General features: G+C 44.5%; 1 protein-coding gene across 3 annotated transcripts in view; it reads right to left on the bottom strand.

The window, feature by feature from the left end:
• The window catches only part of LOC147631294 (uncharacterized), a 72513-nt gene extending 52128 nt beyond the window's left edge, over nucleotides 1-20385 (bottom strand). For 2 of the 3 annotated variants that reach the window (XM_086809668.1, XM_086809669.1), the window contains exons 1-5: nucleotides 20212-20385; nucleotides 19508-20111; nucleotides 16327-19382; nucleotides 14851-15120; nucleotides 14674-14754 (exon numbers count right to left, since the gene is read on the bottom strand). In XM_086809668.1, coding sequence (XP_086665794.1) covers nucleotides 14674-14754; nucleotides 14851-15120; nucleotides 16327-19382; nucleotides 19508-20090 — 3990 coding nt within the window. In that variant the 5' untranslated portion in view covers nucleotides 20091-20111; nucleotides 20212-20385. The remainder of the gene's footprint in view (nucleotides 1-14673; nucleotides 14755-14850; nucleotides 15121-16326; nucleotides 19383-19507; nucleotides 20112-20211) is intronic. The other variant, XM_086809670.1, reaches the window with a different exon arrangement.
• Nucleotides 20386-21605: the final 1220 nt, after the last annotated feature.

Here is a 21605-nt window from a genome sequence, read left to right as displayed (position 1 = left end):
ACTGTAACACCGGAGAACCAATTCCTACTGCATCGAAAAGAATGCATTGGATTCTTGGAAAAACGGAAACTTGCTAGGAGATTCTGTCCCAGGAACCAAATCGATATGATGATCCTCAGGACCAAAGGGAAGGAGACTGTGTGGGAGATGGTCCCTAAGCATAATATCCTGGTGTTGAGACAGGAGGTCTACTAACTACGAGACTAAAGATGAAGATGAGACAACCGCTATCGATGAGGTAACAGCTGTCTAAGAACGGACATAAAGCAATGCTTCTTCCGCTCCTTTGCGGATAGCTTGTCAGTGTTGAAATATCACCAAACACATCCCTAGAAGGATGGGGCCAAATGGACCATGTACATGTGAAAGGGACCAAATCACTTAGCTTGTGGCTCTAGCACGTAGTTTTGTGTTTAAAGACTTGTTTTGATGAAACCACTAGGTGGTATTAAGTTGTATGGAATCTATAAAAGGCCACTTGCCTATGAAGTAATCAATCAGCCATTTTGCCCAACATTGTTGTCTCCCTTGTGTGTATACATCATTTTACATAATTCTTCTTTATCGTGTGTTTTAACCTAGCATTAGTATTTCAACTTGCACATGGCTTTCAATATTTTAACACAGTATCTTAGAGCAAAGAATAGGTAGGGATCCTAGGACGACCTCAACCCCAAATCAAACTAGGTCACATTTCATGATATCTTATCTTCTTCACTAGATTCCAAGCTTCCAGCCGTACCCCCATGTGGTGGAGGCTTCAGTGCTCTCAGATTCATCAACCATTACCCACCAAACTTAGTGGGCCTCTCCTCTGACTCTAGGCACCCAAGCCTACACCCTTAATTGCACCGAAACAGTCACGCCAACCGCGCCATTGTCGTTTCCCCAAATTGCATTCGCTTTTCTACACAGTCGTGGTCGTATAGTTTGTTCGGCGTCTACAGCCCGCCATTATCTAATTCCTCTCAGGTGTAGTTGCGCCGACTCGTGCCCTTGCTTGCCCTAAGAGGGCTTGGCAAATGGTTCTTCCACTGAGGAGAACCAATCACGCGGCTGGGTACTCTCACAGCCATAGCCAAAATCCTTACCTCTTAATTAGTGATTAATTATCACTAATCTCACTAATTCTTTGGCTAAATAAGCCCCCTCTCTCAATATTTCGTACTCTCCTAATCCTAATGTTGGTGTTGGCCTCCCTTGTAAGGCCCAACAAGGTTCTTGAAATCAAATCTAAGCCTCTTTCAAGCCTTTCACAAGCTTCTAATTCAAGTCTCTCATTCACTAAGAGCTTCAATCTTCAAGGTGACTCAAGTTTGAGTCAAACCCTCTTCAAATAATTGATCTCGAGCGTGTTTCTCAACTCTCTCAACCCCAATGGTGTCACCATTTGGTCCCTCTGTCACAAATCCCTATATTCTAGGGACATGCGGATGCGTGTCAGGCCTAGAAACATGCGGATGCATGTATGTATTATACCTGGGCATGTGTATGGATCATATGAGTGGATGCATATGAGTCCAAGGACATGGCAGAACATTTGTGGACTTTCGGGCGGTGCCCGTGTGGATTCCGGCCATGCACACATGGTGTGTTATGATGGCAAGCGGAATATTTTCAAGTACAAGAATGATGATAGGTGGTTCTCCAAGTTTACATGTGCACAATGCATAAATGATGCATGCCATAACTTTATTTTACTTTGTGTGACATTGTCTTGCTGCCTGGACAATGCTTGTTATTTTGGCTTGTGAAGTCCGAGGGACCGGGGACGCCCGGGCACCTTGTGGACACGTGTGTGCACTCCTGCTTGGGCCTAAAACTGTGGGCTTATGGGTTTTGCAGGTGGTAAGTGCGTCCACACTCAATTTACAGCTTATTTCATTTACTACTAAAGTTTATTGGTTTGCAGGTCCACACTCATTAATAAGTGGCCGGACAACTTATAATGCGTTCGCATTTGGTTGGACCAAAATTAATGAAGTCCGGACAGCTTATGGCCATTTCCCATTTGGTTGGACCTAAACTTATACAAACAGGACAAATGGAGCACTATGGGCTGGACACCTACCTGGACACCTTATGGGGACACTTGTCAGCCTGTATGTGAACCCACCAAGCCCCATAGGTGGCACTGGAGAAAGGCGCCTCCTTCAAGAGGCCATTTGGGCTGTTTTATTCATAATTTTTACACATTGGAGAGCTGGTTGAAGCTTTGGGAGTTGCTACAGGGCTGGTTGCTTGCTTCCCGGACTCACACAAGCTTGGTTATCGATCCCCACACTCTTCTAAAGGGCTGGTTAGTAAATTTCAGACCTGTATTTTCTGGTTATTGCGAGTTTTGGGCTGGTTACAGGTGTCCAAAGCCAACTTGGACAGTACAGGACAGCTCTAGGGACCTCCACAGGGCTGTAGGACCCTTTATAGGTGGATTTCTCGCGATAGAAAGTTGCTGTTTTGGACTGGTTATTGCACAAAACAGGCCGGACAGCAATGGAATATGTGAGCATGGATGTGTCTCAGTGATTCCTGGTGTAACAGGTGTTTAGGGCAAGCATTGGGAACACTTGCTCGCGGAGAACACAGGTTTCTGGATCAGTTTCTCGCGTGGAAACAGGGCCTATAGATCCATTTACATCCTGTGCAGGGCGGAGTACCTGTGAGGATTGTGATACTCTTGTGCAGGGCGGATGTACCTGTGAAGAGGCTTGTGCAGGGCGGATGTACCTGTGTGTAGGGCGGATGTACCTACAGATTCTCTTGTTTGAGATGTATTCATACATGATGTATTTGGTAGAATCAGGTGCAGGCCGGTGGTGAATCCCCAGGCACCCATAATCTTGTACTTTGCAGACTCTTTTGGTAATATAACCTAAAGGGGGGGGGTCAGCCTATCATCGGCCCCTTTATGTACTGTACTGTCATTTTCAGCTTTGTGGTTGTAATGCTCAAGTGTTAAGTGCTCAGAATCTTGTTCACATTTATACGATTCCAATACACGCGTCCGCCTCCCGTTACATTGGTATCAGAGCTCAGTTTTTCTCCTCATTGGAAAACGGTCTGAGGCTTGGAATCATAAGTGGTGACCTGATTTGAGTGTCATGGACAGCCACATTTCTGACAGTGTGGAGAACACACAGGACCGTGAACTTCATGGTACAAGGGATGCAAGAGATGCTGCAGGCAATGATATCTATGGAGATGCAGGTACTCATGACACTATGCATTCTGATTTGGAATCTTTGAGGCGTCAAGTGCGACTCTATAGGGCTGAAACCGAAGAGCTTAGGTCATTGAAAAATGACCCGGATATACAAAAGGTGTTGGCTGCGAAGGCAAAGGCTTCGGTCCATGAAGTCACTTTTGAAGCAATTGCAAAGGAAATGGATGTTGAGAAACCCCGAGAGCTTGCACTTGCATACCTAATGGTTAAGGGTGATGTATACACTGAAGCAGATGGTAGTTTGGCTTTCAAGAAGCCACCCCTCATGGCTGCCCGTGGTGATGCACTTGATGCACAACAAGCAGAAAGGGCACAGCAAGTGCCAAATGCTGAAAGGACAAGAGTCCTTGGTGCTAGGCTTGATGTAGGTCAAGAGAAGAGTAAGGATGAGGGATCCTCTACTCATTCCCGCTTTACTCCAAGAAGACATATCCGTTCTCGTGTTGAGCTTTCCTCTCATTTGGAGAGTGTAGCTCAAGAGAGAACGAAGAGGGATCGTGAATCTTCATTGCGGCATCATCATCATGCAGATGAACAGGATGTACATAGGGATGCTTATAGAAGGAAGAAGCCTCGAGAGTTCAAGTCCGGTGACAAGGATGTAAAGTTTGAAAACTTTCAGGGACGGATGGACTCTACCAAAGCACTTGCTTTCATTAGACAGTTTGAGATAGCTTTTTGCAGTGAAGACTTTTCGGAAAAGTCTATGCTCAGGCATGTGGGAATGCATCTCAAGGATACGGCAAGTGATTGGTGGCTTGCAAAAATACTTGATGGAAGTGCTGCCCCAACTTGGTCTTCTTTCAAAATTCAGTTTTATGATCAATTCTTACCACCAAACTTTGCAAAGGATGTACGCAAGGAGTGGGATTGGCTGTCCCAAGATGAGGGAGAGTCCGTTGCTTCATACATAGCAAAGTTTTGGAAAGTCCTTCTCAAGGTTACTCCCTTCATGAAGATTGGAGAGGACGAGAAGAAGAGAAAGTTTGAATCGGGGCTCCATCACATCATCCAACAAAGCTTGGGAGTGTACCCAAATAAGACCATACAAGAGCTTATACACTCAGCCATGATTGCGGAGAATTTGCACATAAAAGCACCCACAAATAAGCCATTTGCAGGTCAAAACAAGAGCAAATTCAGGGCTGGTTATGACCAGAAAAAGGGTGGACAGCCACCTAAGAATGCTCCCAAAGATGGCCGAGATGCAAAGGATGACTCCGAAAAGAAGCCGGGGGGTAAACGCCACAATTTTGGGCTCTCAAAACAGCAATTGGAAGAGTACAGGAAGGCTGGAAAATGCTTTAAGTGTGGCAGTAAAGATCATATATATCCTAAATGCCCACAGAATCCTAAGAATGCTGAGCCTAATCTGGAAAAGCCTCTTGTGAATGTTGTACCCGATGTGCAGGGTAATACAGGGCATGAGCCCAAGAGTAGAATCATATGCAAGGCTTGGGGCAAGTTGAAGGATCAGCCCGCTTTGTTTCTTTTTGATGATGCTTCCACAGATAACTTTATATCCGTACAGATGGCTGCCGCCATAGGTCTCAATGTGGAAGACATGGGAATGCAAATGAATGCAGATGCCGCCTTTGAGGGCAAACAGGTTGATGTAACTCCGGTCATTGGTAAGCTCCGTGTACAAATACAGGACTACCTCGACTATGAGAGCTTTCTAGTGGCTCCTCTTACAGGTTGTGATGTTTTGTTGGGGATGCCCTGGCATCACCGTTTAGAGCCTATCAAGGCTTACAAAGAGAAGAAAATCAGCTTTGTACATAGAGGCCGTGAGCACTCTATAGATGCTGGTACTACTGGAAGTACCATACCTCTTGTAAGCCATGTACAAATTAATAAGGCAATAAAGAAATCAGCTTGTTCTTACTTGGTTTTTGTACGTGATACCATTGAACATTCTAGTGTTGATGTTAGTGCATTAGATCAAGACAAGCTTAACTTTTTGAATGAGTTCAAAGATTGTTTTGCAAATGCTTTGCCAGCAAGGTTGCCACCAGAGAGGCCGGAAGATCATTGCATAGATCTAATTCCCGGTAGCTCTCCACCTAATAGGCCACCATACAGGGTGAGTGCTAGTCAACAAGAAGAGATTATGGCACAGATGAATGAACTTTTGGAAAAGGGTTTGATTCGACCTAGTTCCTCGCCATATTGCTCGCCGGTACTTCTTGTTCAAAAGAAGGATGGTACTTACAAGATGTGTGTTGATTACCGTGCCCTCAATAAGATAACCATCAAGAATCGGTTTCCGATTCCGCGCATTAATGACATCTTGGACAAGCTTGAAGGTTCGGCATGTTTCAGCCGAATAGACCTCAAGAGTGGGTATCATCAAGTGAGAGTGGCACCTCAAGATGTTCACAAGACTGCATTTAGAACAGCCTTTGGTCTTTATGAGTTTTTGGTGGTGCCTTTTGGCCTTACAAATGCACCCGCTACCTTCAACAGGATGATGGACAGGGTATTCAGAAAGCATAGAAAGTTCACAGGTATATTCTTTGATGACATTATTGTATTCTCAAAGAATGAAGCCCAACATCGTGAGCACCTGGCTATTGTGTTTAAAGAGCTTAAGGAAAATCAGCTCTACATAAATGCAAAAAAGAGTGAATTCTTCCTCCCAGAGATTCACTATCTTGGTCACATTGTATCAAAGGATGGTGTGCGCATGGATCCTGCAAAGATACAAGCCATGCAAGAATGGCCAGAGCTGAAATCAGTCCATGAAGTGAGGAGCTTCCTTGGTTTATGTGCTTACTACAGGAGGTTCGTCAAGCATTTTGCTTTCATTGCCGCTCCGTTACATGACTTAACGAAGAAGAAAGCAATATTTAAATGGACACAAGAAGAGAGAGATGCCTTTCAAAAGTTGAAGAGTGCAATCATTTCGGGACCGGTACTCATTATTCCGGATTTGCACAAACCTTTTGTGGTGGAATGTGATGCATGTGGGGACTGCATAGGGGCTGTTTTGAACCAAGAAGGACATGCCATTGCCTATGAGAGCAGACGCTTGCAACATGCAGAGCTTCACTTACAGGTTTATGAGAAGGAGTTGTTGGCTGTAATTCATGCCCTTACTATTTGGAAACACTATCTTTTAGGGACTGATTTTATGGTCAAAACTGATCATCAAAGTTTGAGATACTTTTTGACTCAAAGTAAGCTCTCAGAGAAGCATATGAGATGGGCAAATTTCCTCTCAATGTTTCATTTTCAGATTTTACACACTCCAGGGAAAAAGAATGTCGTGGCAGATGCCTTATCTAGACGACCACAGGTTCATGCTATTACAGTTGCATACCATGAGGACTTATCGGATATGCGTAATACTTATCATCTGGATGAAGATTTTGCACATGTATGGGTTGAATTACAAGAGGGTATTGCTGTCCCATCTTATGTCATAAGAGATGGATATCTCATGATGCAAAATCGTATGTGTGTGGTAAAGAACCTTCGCCATAAGGTTATGGATGAGTGCCATGCTCCTCCATATGCAGGTCATAGAGGCATTTTGGCCACAGCACAAGCTTTGGAGAGGTATTTCTTTTGGCCAGATATTCGCAAGGATATTGAAGCATATGTACGTGAATGTATGGTATGTCAAAAGGTCAAGTTTGATCGACATAAAACACCTGGATTGCTTCAGCCTTTGCCTATACCAAATGAACCATGGGAAAGCATTGCTATGGATTTCATTATGGATTTGCCAAGGACGCCACAGGGAAATGATGCTATTTGGACCATCAGTGACAGATTTAGCAAGCAGGCACATTTCATTCCCGTGCGCAAGACAATAAAGCCAGATCATATGGCTAGGATGTTTTTGGCACAGATATTCAAACACCATGGCATGCCTAAATCTATTGTGGGGGATAGAGATCCTAGAACCACAAGCTTATTTTGGCGCGCATTGTTTGACAATATGGGTACAAAGCTGAACTTCTCATCAGCTTACCATCCACAGACAGATGGGCAAAGTGAAATAGCAAATTCAGCCGTCCTCGACTTGCTGAAATCTTATGTATCCGACCGCAAATCGGATTGGGAGAAGTATTTACCACTTGTGGAGTTTGCCTACAACAATACGGTACATACTTCTACGGGCAAGGCGCCCTTTGAGATTATCTATGGCAAGGTGGTACTACCACCCATCCTTCGTACAAAGGATGAGATTTTTGCAGCAGATGAGTATGTCAGAGACTTGGATACTGCATTTGCACAGGTACGGACAGCCATAGAGAGGTCTCAAACCAAGATTAAAAAGGCAGCTGATAAGCATAGAAGGGATGTACAATTCAAACAAGGTGATTGGGTCTTGCTGAAATTTGAAAAGGCACGCCTTCGGAAGAGGCCAGGAAAAGAGGGAAAGTATCCTAAGCTTTCCAACAGGTACTATGGACCTTTTCAGATCTTGGAAAAGATCAATGATGTTGCATTTCGGCTTGTACTCCCAGATCATTGGAACATGCATAATGCTTTTCATGTGAGCCTATTGAGGCCTTATGTGGGACCGACACCGTTTGAGCCGGTTTTGGAAGACCCACCCGAGGTGGATGAGCTGGAAGAGATTCTTCAACCTGAACACATTGTTTTTCATAAGGAACGAAAGCTTGCGGGAGGCAAACTTGTTCGTAGGTACCTTGTGAAGTTCAAGAATTATTCAGCTTTGGATGCAAAATGGATGGATGAGGCCTACTTCGAGGATTACCCAGATCTTTTGAAGGCCTATCTGGAGGCTTTTCAGTTGCGGTCAACTGATTAGAAGCCGGGGGGATGTCACAAATCCTTATATTCTAGGGACATGCGGATGCGTGTCAGGCCTAGAAACATGCGGATGCATGTATGTATTATACCTGGGCATGTGTATGGATCATATGAGTGGATGCATATGAGTCCAAGGACATGGCAGAACATTTGTGGACTTTCGGGCGGTGCCCGTGTGGATTCCGGCCATGCACACATGGTGTGTTATGATGGCAGGCGGAATATTTTCAAGTACAAGAATGATGATAGGTGGTTCTCCAAGTTTACATGTGCACAATGCATAAATGATGCATGCCATAACTTTATTTTACTTTGTGTGACATTGTCTTGCTGCCTGGACAATGCTTGTTATTTTGGCTTGTGAAGTCCGAGGGACCGGGGACGCCCGGGCACCTTGTGGACACGTGTGTGCACTCCTGCTTGGGCCTAAAACTGTGGGCTTATGGGTTTTGCAGGTGGTAAGTGCGTCCACACTCAATTTACAGCTTATTTCATTTACTACTAAAGTTTATTGGTTTGCAGGTCCACACTCATTAATAAGTGGCCGGACAACTTATAATGCGTTCGCATTTGGTTGGACCAAAATTAATGAAGTCCGGACAGCTTATGGCCATTTCCCATTTGGTTGGACCTAAACTTATACAAACAGGACAAATGGAGCACTATGGGCTGGACACCTACCTGGACACCTTATGGGGACACTTGTCAGCCTGTATGTGAACCCACCAAGCCCCATAGGTGGCACTGGAGAAAGGCGCCTCCTTCAAGAGGCCATTTGGGCTGTTTTATTCATAATTTTTACACATTGGAGAGCTGGTTGAAGCTTTGGGAGTTGCTACAGGGCTGGTTGCTTGCTTCCCGGACTCACACAAGCTTGGTTATCGATCCCCACACTCTTCTAAAGGGCTGGTTAGTAAATTTCAGACCTGTATTTTCTGGTTATTGCGAGTTTTGGGCTGGTTACAGGTGTCCAAAGCCAACTTGGACAGTACAGGACAGCTCTAGGGACCTCCACAGGGCTGTAGGACCCTTTATAGGTGGATTTCTCGCGATAGAAAGTTGCTGTTTTGGACTGGTTATTGCACAAAACAGGCCGGACAGCAATGGAATATGTGAGCATGGATGTGTCTCAGTGATTCCTGGTGTAACAGGTGTTTAGGGCAAGCATTGGGAACACTTGCTCGCGGAGAACACAGGTTTCTGGATCAGTTTCTCGCGTGGAAACAGGGCCTATAGATCCATTTACATCCTGTGCAGGGCGGAGTACCTGTGAGGATTGTGATACTCTTGTGCAGGGCGGATGTACCTGTGAAGAGGCTTGTGCAGGGCGGATGTACCTGTGTGTAGGGCGGATGTACCTACAGATTCTCTTGTTTGAGATGTATTCATACATGATGTATTTGGTAGAATCAGGTGCAGGCTGGTGGTGAATCCCCAGGCACCCATAATCTTGTACTTTGCAGACTCTTTTGGTAATATAACCTAAAGGGGGGGGGTCAGCCTATCATCGGCCCCTTTATGTGCTGTACTGTCATTTTCAGCTTTGTGGTTGTAATGCTCAAGTGTTAAGTGCTCAGAATCTTGTTCACATTTATACGATTCCAATACACGCGTCCGCCTCCCGTTACACCCTCACCCGTCTCGACCAATGTTTTATACACTAGGTAGAACCAAGGTGTGAACGGGGATTTTTCCACGAGAGCAGCAAAGCCACAAGATGGAAGACGCCTGTGTAAAGCCAAGTTTTGTTACAGAACGTGTGTGAAGTTTTGTTACAGAACGTGTGAAGGCTTATCTAGCATATTTCTACCTGAAGGCGGTTTACAGGACATGAGTTTACAGGATTTTACTCACTTATTTGGTTTATAAGGATTTTTGTTCACACTTACTTAAAAGTAGGTAGACATATGGGGATTTGAACAAGGAGCTTGGATTTGAACAAGGAGCTTATATATGAGGTGGACCTAATTTTTTTAACCATGTGTGAACACTTTAAGTGGGCGCCCCTATTATCTCCCAAAAAGAGAGGTTTATGGTATTTTTGGAGGGCCTGCCACTTTTAACAAGTGGAAAAGCAAGCATGGGCTGAATATAGAGGGGAAGGTCGACTTTATTAGAAAAGAAAAAGATGCGCAGAGAAGGACATACAATGGGCAGTAGGCGGCTTTTCTCTCTCTTGTTCCGGACAGTTTAGAGGGCTGTTTTTGACTACCTTTGCACAGATTTTGGGAGGATCTTCGTGGATCGTGGACTTATCAAAGTATTGTGGCAGGCCGTACAGTGGTTCAGTGGCCATTATCGAGGATTTTCTTTGTGGAGCAACTTTTTGTACATGAGGATAGTTTTTGGCATAGCTTGAGCCATACTTTTTGGGATCCTCCGATGATCATGCTCCCTTTTTGGTTAAGTACTACTTTTTTGTAAGTTGTACTTCTTCTTTTCGGTTCAAGTAATCTATCTATATACTCGGAATTTTTAAGCAAACTCACCCTCGCATGAAAGTGCAAGCAACAAGTGTGTTCTTTTGAGTGTGTTTCAAGAAAACAGAGATTTTTTTTTTAGACAACGTCGTCTTGAATTTTTTCTGGAATGAATCTCTACTTTTGTACTATGGCCGCAATGCCTATTACTAATTGTTGGTTCTGGAAAAGGTTTTTCTATGGTTTTGATAAATAGTTTATGGTTTTGATCTTGTGTATTGGAGGCTCCTAGCAGTATGGGATGCTAGAACTGTCGCCTACACAAGGATCTCATATGGGCGGTATTCTAGTGGTATGGGACACTAGAATATGTCGCATATACGGTTACAAGACTATGAATTATTTAACAGTATCATGGATTGGTTGATTCTAGTATGTGACTTGTTTTGAAACCAACATAGCAAGTATTCTACGCTCATATGGTTGGTCGAACATATGCAGGGCTGTCCAGGACCACAGCGTGCCAGTTGAGGTTCCCTGGCTTGTGTGAACATGTGCTTATTGTGGCGACTTTGCGGAGAAGGATTTCTCACATCAATCATACCATGGCACATTTCTTTTTCCCAGGAAGGACTTTGGTGTTAGCCCACTGACATGGCAAGAGGGCATGTATGGCTTCTGAGGCTTGACATACTTATGACATACTACTTATGGGTAGTGGATCTGCTATTCTTTAAGGATATCTCAGTGGTACCAGGTTTATACAGTTGCGGACAACTGCTTTATAAGACGGAGGGGATGTCACCATTTGGTCCCTCACCCGTCTCGACCAGTGTTTTATACACTAGGTAGAACCAAGGTGTGAAAGGGGATTTTTCCACAGGAGCAACAAAGCCACAGGATGGAAGACGCCTATGTAAAGCCAAGTTTTGTTACAGAACGTGTGTGAAGGCTTATCTAGCATATTTCTACCTGAAGGCGGTTCACAGGACATGAGTTTACAAGATTTTACTCACTTATATGGTTTATAAGGATTTTTGTTCACACTTACTTATAAGTGGGTGGACATATGGGGATTTGAACAAGGAGCTTATATATGAGGTGGACCTAATTTTTTTAACCATGTGTGAAGACTTTAAGTGGGCGCCCCTTCTATCTCCCAAAAAGAGAGGTTTATGGTATCTTTGGAGGGCCTGCCATTTTTAACAAGTGGAAAAGCAAGCATGGGCTGGATATAGAGGGGAGGTCGACTTTATTAAAAAAGAAAAAGATACGCAGAGAAGGAGGAGGCAACTAGCTCTAGGGGTTCTCTCTCTCTCTCTTGGCTGCATGGATCTGTCCGTACAGCAGTGCCCTTCAGTTACCACTGATAGAAGAAGCAGGCGCACTAGTCAACTAACTTGTTCTCACTCCTCTTCTTCGCTGGCCATGTGCTGCAGATAGTGGCTGCTGGATCTGCTTTTTCTCTGGTCGTACAGCCTGGACAGCAACTGGTTTTCCCTTGTTCACTCTCCCTCTTCACCCAGTCTTCAGCAGGCGCCAACTTTTCCCCTCTTTCTTGCCAGTTTGCTGGCCGTACAGAAGGGGGAGCTGACTGGTCAGATTGCTGGCCATATCGTGGGCAGTGGGCAAATTTTCTCTCTCTTTCCCTTGCACCGGACATACAATGGGCAGTAGGTGGCTTTTCTCTCTCTTGTTCCGGACAGTTTAGAGGCCTGTTTTTGACCACCTTTGCACAGATTTTGGGAGGATCTTCGTGGATCGTGGACTTATCAAAGTACTGTACGGCCTGGCATGGGTGTCACATGGCATGGGTCATGTGGGCACCCTATTTAAAGAGGTCTTGGAGGTGGCCTTAGATGCTCTCAAGGGGAACTATACATCATGGGTGATGTCATGGAAGTAGGCGCCTTCTTCATCCTCTGCCTATAAATTGGGAGGCCACACTTAGCTCCTTGTAACCATTGTTTAACTCTTGTATTAGCACTTGAATAGAAGGGCTATGTGCCTAGTTCTTTGTGGACTATATCTTGTGTCTTCTTGAGTTATCTTGTTGCTTAATGTGCTTATGGAGTGCTTGTAGTTGTGGGGCTATTTCCAATATGGTATCAGAGCCATGGCAACTCTCTCTATGTGAGGTTTTGTTCTAGCTATCGGTCAAGTACTTTGTAGAGCATATCTAGCTTGTGGTTGAGCTCTTTGTGATGCATGTTTGGGTAGGAATTAACTTTATGTTAAGTTCCTAATTCATGTTTTCAATGGGACTTATCCTCATGAAAGAAGTATCCCATGTGTGTGTGGGGCTACTTGAAATGTTTAAGTTCTCATTAAGATTCATGTCTCTCTAATCATCTTCTACTAAGCATTCTCTAAACCTTGTTGAGAGAAAGAGGGAGTAGTGCTAATAATACATTTGCATCATGCTGGATGAGTTTTTTATGTGAGGCATTTGATATACTCTGATTGCTAGAGAGAAAGAGAGAGAGAATGAAAGAAAAGAGTTTTTCAGTAAGAGAGAGTTCTACGCTTAGAGAGAGAAAGGTAGCTTCTTTTACTGAGAGAGAAGGAGAGTTACAAGATTGTGGGATTTCAGTGAAGTGAAAGATCCAAAAATCTCTGGTTTCCTCTTTGACTGATTAAGGATGAGTAGCTGCTGATTATGCTAAGCATGGTGGCTAACAGAGTGCTCTGATTGATAGAGAGAAAGCTGCTGATTATGTCCAAGCATTGTGGCTGACTGGTGTGCTGTGGATCTCCATCACCTTCGTGGCCATATAAGAACAGAGTCAAAGGCGACTGAGAGAAGCTGGAGAGGCGACTCAGAGTTGCAGCAGTACAGAGTCATAGTCGACTGAGAGAGGCTGGAGAGGCGACTCAGAGTTGCAGTTGGACAGTGACTGAGAGTTACAGTCAAAGGCAACTGCTGAGAGTTGCAGCAGAGCTGCAGTCTGAGATACTGTTGCATGACGTTGAGGAGACAGCCTAGAAGCTTGGAAGTGGTGGAGCGTCCGACTGTTGAAGAAGCCTTGGTTCTCAAAGCAGCGTAGCAGGCGATTGCTGACGAGGAAGCCTTAGCGGTGGAGGAGTGGCCGACTGCTGACAAAGAAGCCCCGGCGATGGAGGAGCGCAGGCGCATTCGGTGCACGTGAATCAGCCTAGTAAAAAAGGACCGGTGAGCTGGAGTTATTTAAAAGGAAAGCTTAAGATGGCAACTCTATTTGAAAGGTTTTTGGATCAAATGCTAGAATCAACATCATTAACAAGGAGATTAGATGATAATTAAGATGTGATTAGTGAGTAATTAACTAATAGCTTAATGTAGGCATGGATAATCAAAAACCTGCAAATTCTCATTAGGCCAATGCCTCAATTTATAGTGTTTACATCCAAGCATCAAATCCGACTGATTTCTCCTTGATTCACTCCACCTCTTTTGCTTGATTCTCTCCACCTCTCCCAGAATATCTCCACACTTCCTAAATCTTCTCGTGCTACCCTTTATTCTCTCCCAGTAGATTCTTCTCACCTTTTCACAGGTTCTCTCACATTTACAGATATTGTAAAGAGAAAATTCAAGAAATCTATCGAAGTTGAAATATTCAGATAAATGATTAATTTATTCCTTATCGGAATTCGTGAATTCCCATGATAATTGGATTGCACTCTTAAAATGAGAAAAAGAGAGATTTCAAGTCCTTGAGCTAGGACAGCCTCGTAATACCAGGACTTCTCTTCTGTTGCTTCCTTGTTTGATTCTCCCTTCCCAGTTGATTGCTCCCTTTTTGAATTTTGATTTTTAGATTGTCTAACCTAAAGTGTATCAATATGCCTTGTCCTTTTGGCAGTTTGTTTTACTCTAGAAGTCCACTTGCTTTTTTTGGATGTGACCTCCTTTGTGCTGTGAGCTGCACAGTACTCCCTCTCTCGACCCGTGGTTGAGTATTTTGAAACTCAACGGACGAGTTTGGAGAAACTTCTACCACCCCTTGTACTCTTGATTCCTTGGTATTTGAAGAAATTTCTATTATGTTCATCTCATCATACCCAGTAAGAACCTTTTACAAGTGATTTTCTCCTCAATAATGAGTGTACACAACCTTCGCTCCAAAATTGGACCCTGTCATAACTACACCATGGTTGACCCACCCAACAAAGTGGTAATTGAAAACAGGCCGTGGAGATCCTGTAAAAGTAAAGCAGACTTCTAAAGACCACAAATGCAAAGAGTTTGGGACAAACCTGACCACCAGCACTTTCGATAATTGCTTTCATCGCCTTAGATTCGGGAATTGTGTTTGGGCTTAAGAGCACTTTGAGGCCCTGAAATAAAAACCAACAAAGGCAATGCAGCCACGCCTGGCCTAAGAAGGTTATGAATTGAAGTTAGTGCCACAAAAATACAGAAGTTGAGGATACCTTCAGAAGGGGTTTGCGGCGTGCAGCAGCTAGTGACGAATGCATCGAGAACCCCAGCTCTCTCTCTTTCTTTTCGTCTTGCAAAATGTAGTTTTTCTCATCCACAAAGTATTGTGCCTGACCACAACTCTCCAACCATAAAGGTGTGGCAACTACTTTGCCAGCAGCCATGCTTATTAGCATGTTTTGTGTTCGGACAAAACCACTGGAAATAAAATGAGTGCAATCGGAAGCTGACATTGCGAAGTGACCCCCAAGCTTTGCCAAAATCTGTGTAACACGCGGAAGCTTAGAGGAACTTTAAGTACAAAGGGGAGAATCAATGTGTTATCTGGGGGGGGGGGGGAGAGAGAGAGAGAGAGAGAGAGAGAGAGAGGGAGAGAGCATACACCATACGGGGTCCCAATCACCTATTGAAGGGCACCCTCCCAAAGGAGTGTTTGCTTTGATTGCGCAGTGAAGAATGAGTACAAAAACGGGGCTGAATCTGCCCTGAAACTAGACAAACTCAGCTCAAGATAGACACCAAATGTTTGAAACATTGTGGCATCCAACATACTTCTAGCTAGCATTAATCCGGACTCCTTGTGGGGCTGCCAGAGATGACGCAAGACATGCACATGAAGAATGAGGGAATGAGGATTTTATGCACCTATTTATGGGGCCTGGGGCTGTAGTCTTGTAGGCCGACTACTATAGGGCTGACCGACTTGTGAAAATATGGGGTTTTGCCCCTTTTTAGGCTGGCCGACTAGGGTTTATGGGCCGCCTTGGCCATGGCCAAGTGTGGGCTGCCCATTGACTGCCACCTATGAATTTGGCCTAGCCAAGCTTGCCCATTAATCCTACATGGCCTTTTACATCGACTATGCTTCCCATTCAACTTCCAGTTACTGCTAGCACTCAGGACTTGAAGTTCACAAACAACAGGCTCATGTCTACTCACCTAGACATAGATTAAATTGCCCGAGACAGTGGACATGCACCTAGTAAGTGTCCGGGTAACTCGTCATACTGCCAGTGGGTTACAAAGACGGTGCAGGAGGGTGTCCGGCCTTAGGTTTGTACTTGTCATGTACAGCCATGTCCACAAGGCATCCAAGTGCAGAAAGCATGTGACGAGAAAAGCCAGACACCAGCCAGCTCAGGTATATGCACGTGACAATCTGTGATGAGAAAAGCCAGACACCAGTCAGCTCAGAGATATGTATCAGGTTTGAATTCATGTCCCCTTCTGGGCAGTGTGATACAACAGAGAACACACCAGACCTTTTAACAAGTAAACAAAATGAGGAATTCATCCAGTGTCCTTCCTTGACACCCAAAATAGGGTGTCCCCTTTTGGGCAGTGTAATAAATAGACACTACAACAAGACCCATCGACAGCTCAGACTTTTTCAATAAGTAAACAACGCGAGGAACTTTTCCAGGGCCCTTCCTTGACACCTAGACAAAAAAATAGTGGATTTTACTTGCCTTTTTCTGATGCTTGGTCGTCTCTTCAGGTAAACTGTGGCTGAAGAGCACACGAATGCAACCTGGCTCTCGCTTCCGCCTCCTTCCTTCCTCAATTAAAGGGGAGCTATCTAACATTGTTAGTGCTTCAGAAATAGCAGTCTTTTTGTTTCGCCTTGGCTTTGACTTGACAGTTTTGGTAGCAGGAACTGCAACCTGCTTGTCTGTAACACCATCTTTTGGATGCAATCCCTTCTTCTTGGCAACAAGAACATCACTTTTGTCACGTAGCATCCGCCCTCCAGTATCAGGATGGCTTTCATGCAGGTCAGATTGTACCCCCTCCTTTTCGGCACTGGCAGTGTCTTTCTTTTCAGAACCAGCATCACACATGCTGCTTCTTGTTCTCCTTGAAATTGACGTGTTTGAAACATCAACATGCAAACTCTTCTTATTTCTGGAACCTAGCCCCCTTAGCTTTGAAGAAGATTTCTCAGTCTCTGATTTGTGAGCTTTGAATGTGTCAGAGAGACCTTCAACAGCAGCCTCCCTTTTCCTTTTACTCCTCTTAGAACCTCCTGCAGGTGGCTGTTCTTTGCCATTAATGAAGGTGGGTGCTGGCAACAAGTCAGAGTTCCCAGTCATGCCTCCATCAACTTCATGTTGTGCATCCTTTTGACCTGTCTTGGCCACAGATTGCTGGTGTGTCAATGAGTTTTTTTTCACCTTTGATCCACCAGCTTCAATACTCGGCTTCTCGACGTCCAAGTCTGCTTGTGTTGCTTGTCTTGGCAAGAGTGACGCATTGTCTTGATTGACTCTAGTTTGTGTGGTGCTATGTCTGGTGATAACACTCTTAGCGGTTTCACCTTCATTTGCACTGCCGTCAGCCGGCCTGCTCTTAAGATCTTGGGCTATTGACCTCGTTTTGGGGCCTCTTTTCTTCATATCCTCCTCCATTGCATTCTCTTCCTTATTAAGATTGTGCTGCTGTTCTCCTTTCCTGCCACTAAGGCTAACTCTCCTACCTTTAAGCTGAGAAGGTATTGCTGCATCAGTGATTCCTGCCATTGCATTCTCTTCCTTATTAAGATTGTGCTGCTGTTCTCCTTTCCTGCCACTAAGGCTAACTCTCCTACCTTTAAGCTGAGAAGGTATTGCTGCATCAGTGATTCCACGCTTTTTTGAATCCTGCCTGATATCATGCAATGCACTTCGTTTTCTGGACATCATTTCCTCAACGTGATTGCCCTCGGCGGGTGTTTTTCTTTTAATATCAGCAAAGGCTTCTTTCCACACTTCGTCTGCCACAATGCCATGACTCTTCCGGTCTACTGCCTCTGTTTCAATTTGAAACCCACTACCAACCTCAGATGCTTTGGGTGCCTCCACCTTGCCTTTAGGACGAGTTTCATCTGCATGCTGCGCCTTTCCTTTTCCGTTATCACCACCTTGCTGATGCTGCACAGTCGTGCCAAACGGATGCTTGATGTCTTTGCCTAATTCATCAATAGGCTTTTTTTTGGCTCCTCTTTTTCCACGTTCACTTTTCACACTAGAACTCTTTTTCCCCTTGCTTGATGGCCCTGATTCTACTCTAGTCCTATTCCTAAGTCGTGTGGTCAACAAGGTCACACCCTGGTCACCATTAGAAGGTTCCACATTTGGCACCACTGTTTGCCCCACAGCTGAGGAATCCATTCCCTTTCCCATGCTTGCAGTATCACTGACGTTATTTTCCATGCGTGAGATGGACTTCACCTTCTTCTGCTGTTGAGAGCTAGCCTGTCTTTTCCTACCTGTGATAGACTTGGAAGCTTCGGACTGCTTTTTTCGAGCTTTAACGGTATCAGGGGCTTCCTTCACATCCGAAGGCAAGCCTTCATCTGGCTGACTGTCAACCCAATCATAAACGTCCATCTTATCATGCATGGTCTTCATTTGTGCAGCCTGTGCCAAGGATTGAAGGCCCTTGGTGCCTTGATGAAATTTCACAGAAGTATGGTGAGGTACAGTATTTGTCCCAGTATCCTGAGTCATACACGTTGCATCAAGCGAAACAAGCTTATCGACCACGTTCAGAGCATTCATTTGGGATTCTTCACCTGGCTCCTGTGATTCAAGGTAGCTAAAATAGGTGGATGCTGCACGGTATCCAGATGCCAAAGAGCCCTGCTGCTCCCTTGTGGGAGCATGAATGACATGTATAGGTTTCTTCTGAATACTGACAAAATCTGTTTGCAAAGCATTGGATTCTAAGTTACCATTCCCGTGTTCCGGTTTCTCAGTTGAGGAGGTGGGAGATGTTTCCTTGAAATCAAAGACAAGTTTTCTTGCTTTTTGGCCACTAGGCTGTCTAGATTGCACCTTTGATTCACCCATTTCGGTGCTGGCACCCTCCCTTGCCTCATAAACACCAGCACGTTGCTCACTTTTCCCAGCAGCAGATACAAGAAAAGCTTCAGAACGAGACTTTGTCAGATCTACCATCTTAGGAGTTAGCTCAATATTAGCATCAGAGTCATCTTGGTCCCTGATATCTTTCTCCGAGAGCACATTACGGGCAGCAGCATGAAGCCCAGAAGCACATAGCAATGATGCACGCACAGGCGAAACACTTCTGGAATTTGATCTAGAAGTAGACATGCGCGGAGAACACAAGTTTGCATCATCAGTGGTCAAAGTTGCTTTGGGCGGCATTTGCATCAAAGAAAGATCGGCTGCTTGACTTGTGTGTTGGTTTCCTGTGCCATACAACCCTGCCCCAGGTGCCTCAAGAGGCTTCTCAGATTCTCCACCAACCATTCCAGGTGTCAATTCAACTGTAGCTTCAGAATCATACTTAGTATCGTCTTTTTCAGCTGATCCCATAGATGCATTCCGACCTGCTGCATGGAGCCCCGATGCACGCAAGGACTCTGCACGAACAGATGCAATACTTTTGGGTCTCGATCCAGAAGTAGACAAAGTAGGGGAACACTTACCACTCGCATCAGCAACCAAAGCCGGTTTTGGGGTTTGCCTTGAAGAGATGTTATCTTGGCTACTGTTACAAGGTTTATCAACTGAGATTACACCTGCAGTAAAACAAACATCTCACTAAATTGAGTGCCCTTACTGGCTCAAGAAAAACTGCATTAAATCATTGTTCAGGAAGATAACCCTCAATGAAGTAGCATAAAAAAGACAGAGATACTGGCACCTTCATGGTCTCTGAGGGTGTCCTCCCGAGACTCTGCGACTGTTTCAAGGCACCCAATATCTTCAGTCTCTCCCTCCTCTGTCGTGGCATCAGAATCCGGTAAGTCTTTGCAGATGTGTGCAGCATTGAATTCACCAATCGGCTTCATTGGGGCAAGGCCAGGGGCATTGATGTTCCCATAATCTACAACGCATCTATGTACATCACCATCACCATGAAGCCCACTTTTGCATGACCTAACAACGTCTGCTTGCTCTTTCAGGGCAGACCCATCTTTGCCGCTCAGTGCAAGGCCAGACTGCACATCACCATGCTTATCATCTTCATCGGGGAGGACTTCAGTGTCCCCTGACCCTTCAAAGTCACTATCATTTATCATAGTGTCCCCATGGAAATGCTCCACCGAGTCATTATTAATGAGTTGAGTGAATTGGTGCACTTCATGGGACATCAATTGGGTTGGCGGCTCCGTTTGCAATGGCATAGTTTGGGTTGCCTGGCTTTTGACATGAATTTGGCTATCTCTAAAACCTCCTGTCTGCACAAGCATGGCCTCATCCTGCCCTCGTCTGACTTTCCCCATGTCACCAAAACCCTAAAACCTCTGCATCAACAAAAGCAAGCAAAAGCTTTCTGTTGCAGCCCAAAACAATGCAAGTTCCATTGAAGCCCAAAAAAAGAGGCAGCATGGTAGAGAAGCTCACTTCTGGGCGTTTTCCGCATCAGGTTCGCTAGCAGAAAATAGAACGCACGGAATTTCAGGAATAATTAAACACACTTCCCTATTGCCAGCGTGGCAATCCACCTGGACGACACCTCACCTAAGTCTCACGGCCTCCCCTCTCTCTCTCTCTCACTCTTTTTTATTTTTCCCCTTTAAAACAAAACAAAAAATAATTTATTTATAGTAATTCTACTCTCTCCCCCTTTGGAAAAAAACTCTCAAACTCTCTCTCTCTCTCTCTCTCTCTCTCTCTCTCTCTCTAACACTCTCTAACTCTCTCTCTTTACCTTTCTCTAACTCTCTCTCTATCTCACTTGCTTTCTCTCTGGCTACTTCATTCTCACTCATTCTTTAACTCTCTCTATTTCTCTTGAATTGGCTAACTCTCTCTCTCTCTCTCTCTCTCTCTCTCTCTCTCTCTCTCTCTCTAATACATATTCTCTCTCTAACTCACTCTCTTTGTCCTTAACTCTCTCTCTAACATTGAGTATCTCTCTCTCTTTCTCTCATTAACCCTCTTACTCGCTCTAATTCTCTCGAATTGGCCAACTCTCTCTCTCTCTCTCTAATACACATTCTCTCTCTAACTCACTCTCTTTGTCTTTAACTCTTTCTCTCTCTAACATTGAGTATCTCTCTCATTAACTCTTTTACTCACTCTAATTCTCTCGAACCCCCGTACACTCACTCTCTCTTTCTAACTCACTCTCTTTACCTTTCTCTAACCCTCTCTTACTCTCTCGAACTGGCCAACACACACACACACTCTCTCTCTCTCTCTAACTCTCTTTATTTCTCTCTCTAACCCCCTCAACTCTCTCTAACTCTTTCCTTCTTCTAAGCCCTCTCTCTCTAACTCTTTCTTTCTTCTAAGCCCCCTCGCTCTCTAACTCTCTTTCTTTCTCTTTCTAACCCTCTCTTTCTCTAACTGCATTCTCTCTCTCTCTCTCTCGTTTCCTCTCTCTCTCTCTCTCTCTCTCTCTCTAACTCACTCTCATTGCCTTTCTCCAACTCTCTCTCTCTATGTATATAACTTACACTCTTTACCTTTCTCTATTTCTAACTCTCTCTCTAACACTCACTCTCTCTCTTTAACTCTCTCAATCTCTGTTACTCTCTAATTCTCTCTACTTATCTCAAATTAGCCAACTCTCTCTCTCTCTCTCTCTCTCTCTCTCTCTCTCTCTCTCTCTCTCTCACTCGCTTTACCTTTCTCTCTAACTCTCTCTCTTACTCTCTCAAACTGGCCAACTCTCTATCTCTACTTCTAACTCTTTTCTTTTCTGTAACTCTCTACAACTCTCTCTCCCATAATCTCTCTTACTTTCTCTAATTCTCTATATTTCTCTCGAAATGCCCAACTCTCTCTCTCTC

Source organism: Cibotium barometz, chromosome 15 (genome assembly GCF_041138505.1).
Source record: "Cibotium barometz isolate CiBa-2024 chromosome 15, ASM4113850v1, whole genome shotgun sequence".
Lineage (NCBI taxonomy): Eukaryota > Viridiplantae > Streptophyta > Polypodiopsida > Cyatheales > Cibotiaceae > Cibotium > Cibotium barometz.
Note: the sequence above shows the minus strand (reverse complement) of the source record. Positions and strands in the feature narration are given on the sequence as shown.